This window comes from Juglans regia, chromosome 9 (assembly GCF_001411555.2).
Source record: "Juglans regia cultivar Chandler chromosome 9, Walnut 2.0, whole genome shotgun sequence".
NCBI lineage: Eukaryota > Viridiplantae > Streptophyta > Magnoliopsida > Fagales > Juglandaceae > Juglans > Juglans regia.
The window spans coordinates 6,621,437-6,624,819 of record NC_049909.1 but is presented as its reverse complement, the minus strand read 5'-3'; the positions used below and the strand labels follow the sequence as shown (position 1 = coordinate 6,624,819).

At 33.7% G+C, this 3,383-nt stretch overlaps 1 protein-coding gene across 1 annotated transcript; it reads right to left on the bottom strand.

Moving 5' to 3' along the window:
* Positions 1-696: 696 nt before the first annotated feature.
* LOC109004036 lies at positions 697-1,419 on the bottom strand. Its single transcript, XM_018982428.1, has one exon. It carries the CDS (start codon positions 1,417-1,419, stop codon positions 697-699), a length of 723 nt encoding a protein of 240 aa, XP_018837973.1.
* Between the last annotated feature and the right edge of the window lie 1,964 nt (positions 1,420-3,383).

The following is a 3,383-nucleotide window of genomic DNA, read 5'->3' as shown; positions in this document are numbered from 1 at the left end:
TAGTTCCAATAAAAAATTAACAAGTCAGGCCTTTGAAACTCATTTCTTACAGCCTTTCAGTTCTTCACAGCCAAACAACCTTCCAGTCCCCTTTTTCTTATTCTTTATTGTTTTAATATGTACTTTTTAATTAGTTTATATTAAGCTAAATACACTTTGCTCTTTTCTGTTTTGATAGCGGTACTACTTATGCTCTTTTCTTACACATCGTCCATCTCAACACGTATGAACTATTTGACTCCACACTCATTACCTTTGTTACGTGTTTGTAATAAATTTTCTTTAGTACCCAATTATCATGATGTGCAATAATAAACAACATTTTGCATTGCTAGTCTTGTATTGTTGTTTTTCATGTATGAACTGTTTTTTTTTTTTTACTTGAATATGGTTGCTTTGTTTGCTTATATTATAAACAAATACTTGAATGAGGCTGCTTTGTTTGCTCATGTCATATTTCATCATGTTGTCTTTAAATATGTAGAAACACCTTCATGATATCATCTCTAACAACATCCCAACAATCTTGAAAAAATGCCTAAGAGAATCCATCTAGTCCCGGAGCCTTATCCTTGCCCATACCCTTTACCACATCTAGAACTTCTTCTTCTTCAAACTCTCTTTCCAACCACACAACGTCAACCTTAAAAACAAGGCTGTCCATTTTTGGTCAAAAGATAAATTCTCTGAAAACAACTACTCATAATAATGCACATTGTGAGCCTTAACATCTTCTTGATCCTTAATCAACCTGTCCCCGTCACGAAGAAACTCAATTGCATTATATCTTTTATGAGTGTTCGCCATTTCATGAAAAAATTTGGTACACCTATCCCCTTCCTTCAGCCACAACACCCTCAATTTTTGCCTCCATGAAATCTCTTCCATTAGTGCTAAGTTTTCCAAATCAGAAACCACCCATAATTTTCTGGTTCTTTCCTCTTCCAAAAACAACCCTTGCACCTCCTTTTCTTCCAAAGTTTGCAACTCCTCCTTAAGGCGCTTCATCTTGATATCCAACAACCCAAACTCCTCTTTATTCCATCTCATCAAATCTAATGTAAGACTTTTCAACTTGGTAACCAAAACAAAACTAGGAGTGCCCAAAAAATTATTGGAATTCCACCAATATCTTACCTTTTCCCCAAAACCTTCAACCTTTAGCCAAATGTTCTCAAATTTAAAATAACTTCTTGTACTCGCAAAACCTCCACAATCCAACATAATGGGAAAATTATTGGAGCACAATCGTGGCAAAACTTTCTGGGTCAAACCAGAAAAATGGGCCTCCCAAGAAGGCGAAACTAGAAACCTATCCAACCTAGAAGAAGATCTACCATTAGACCAAGAATAATCTCCTCCCACTAAAGGTAAATCTATCAAATTTACCTCAAAAATGAAATCTGAAAAAGTAGCCATAGCACCAGAGAAAACTAAATCCCCCAACCTCTCATTAGGAAACCAAGTAAGATTAAAATCCCCTCCAAAAATCCAGGAGTAATTTCCACCAACTACAAAGTTAGTGTCATATTGTTATATTGAGTACAATCAAGATCAGTCCTTTACATCCCACCAGATGAATAAAAGTTGATTATACCTGTCTTCTGGTGGGGTAAGCAGCCATTTTCGCATGCATGAATGTTTTAATTTGTCTCATACTATCTTAAGTTTATAAGCCTATTGATTGTAGTTGCTTTGATGAGAACCATCTCCCCCCCCCCCTCCCCACTGGGAATCATTGAATAGTGATCATGAGATCATAGCAGCTCACAATAATTCTATGAAAAGTACCAATGTTACATTTACATCGTTTGTGCTTGTTAGCAATGATCATTAATGACCCCAAGTGCCATGCAACAATTTATTCACATACTTTTTTATTCATGTGCTAGAATTAACATGTTTGCAGTAAGATGTCAACTAGAGTCACTTGCAAAAAAGAAACCTCAAAAAATAACTTCTTGCATTTGGCTTCTTTCATCAATTTAGAAAGTTTATTTTAGTTGAGAAGAAAGGTATATTGTTTGCCTCCATGTGTGGGAATCATTACTTAAAGCTACTCTGTAGAAATTAGGAGCTCACTTGAAATAGGGTGTGTATTTTTAGGCTAATATTGGGCTTCTATATATCAAGGGTTCTGGAGAAATTTAGCTAGCAAAAATTGTGAATATTGATATGATTATTAAAATTTGTGAAACTAATTAATCAGACTATGTAAAGTAATCAAAGAATCACCATGATATAAGGTTTAGTGAAAAAAACTATCTTTCTCATTAATGTTTCCTTTAATATTGATATGTAGAACAAGGCAAAAGAGACCCTTCTGTATTCTGGCAACGAGTCTGCAATATCAAAACGTCTAACTGCATGCATATATTGTGTTGGCATTTATTTTTACCAAAAGAAAAATAGGGCTTATATAAAAATTTCAGTAATTTTATCCTGCTTATAATTGATGTGTTTTATTCTAAATCTGCATCATTATTGTCTAGGAAACATTCTTTTGGACTATATTTGTAAACTATTCTCAATCATTCTTAAATGGCCTCTATTTGGGTATCTCGATGCAATTGCAGTTGGATTTATGGAATATAATTGTAATTTGATTGGTCTATGAAAGAGCTATTTTTAGATTGTAACCTTCCTACAAATCTATCAGAAACCATCTATGATTGGTGTGGTTGGTTAGTGCTCTCGATTATGATATTGCAACTTAGAATGGTAATTAGATTGGTCCATGAAAAGTAGTATCATGGTACTGAGCTTAGTAGAGTTATTGAAACGCCACTTTTACATGCTAAAATCCACTAGCCATTGTTGTCATATCTTCCTATCTTTGGCAACTGAAAACTTCATGGTGTGATCAAGAGCTTGGAAATCACGAAATTAACGATTTGCTCCAAGTTTTGAGCTCTAACTGACCACATGTTAGGCAGCTAACAATGGTGTTTATGAATTCTACATAACAATAGTAATTATTTCACAACATATGATATTAAGCTAAAATCAATAAAATTCTGGTTTCAATTTCCCTTGGTTTTGGAAACCGAACCTGTCTTCGCATCGATTAATTACCATTTATTAACTAGACATTTCATTATGCCCCTTTTTTGGCTTTTCAGGGTGTTGCTGTTGCAATTCTTGTTTATTTTGCAACACAGAGGTGAGACTCTTTAAAGGCACCTTTACTTCAAGTTTTTGAAACTATTTATATTCAGTTATCTATGCCATATATTTTCTTTTTTCTTTTTGAATATTTATTTTTTGCCTATGTTGCAATGCATAAACCAAACTCAAAATATCATCCCATATGCAATTATTGATACTTTATCATAAATATATGACAAGTGTTTAAAAGAGTAGCACTAATGTTAGTATGTTAT

Bases quoted from the DNA above. Each gene is read 5' to 3' on its own strand.
- LOC109004036 (XM_018982428.1), bottom strand. From the start codon at position 1,419: ATGGCTACTTTTTCAGATTTCATTTTTGAGGTAAATTTGATAGATTTA.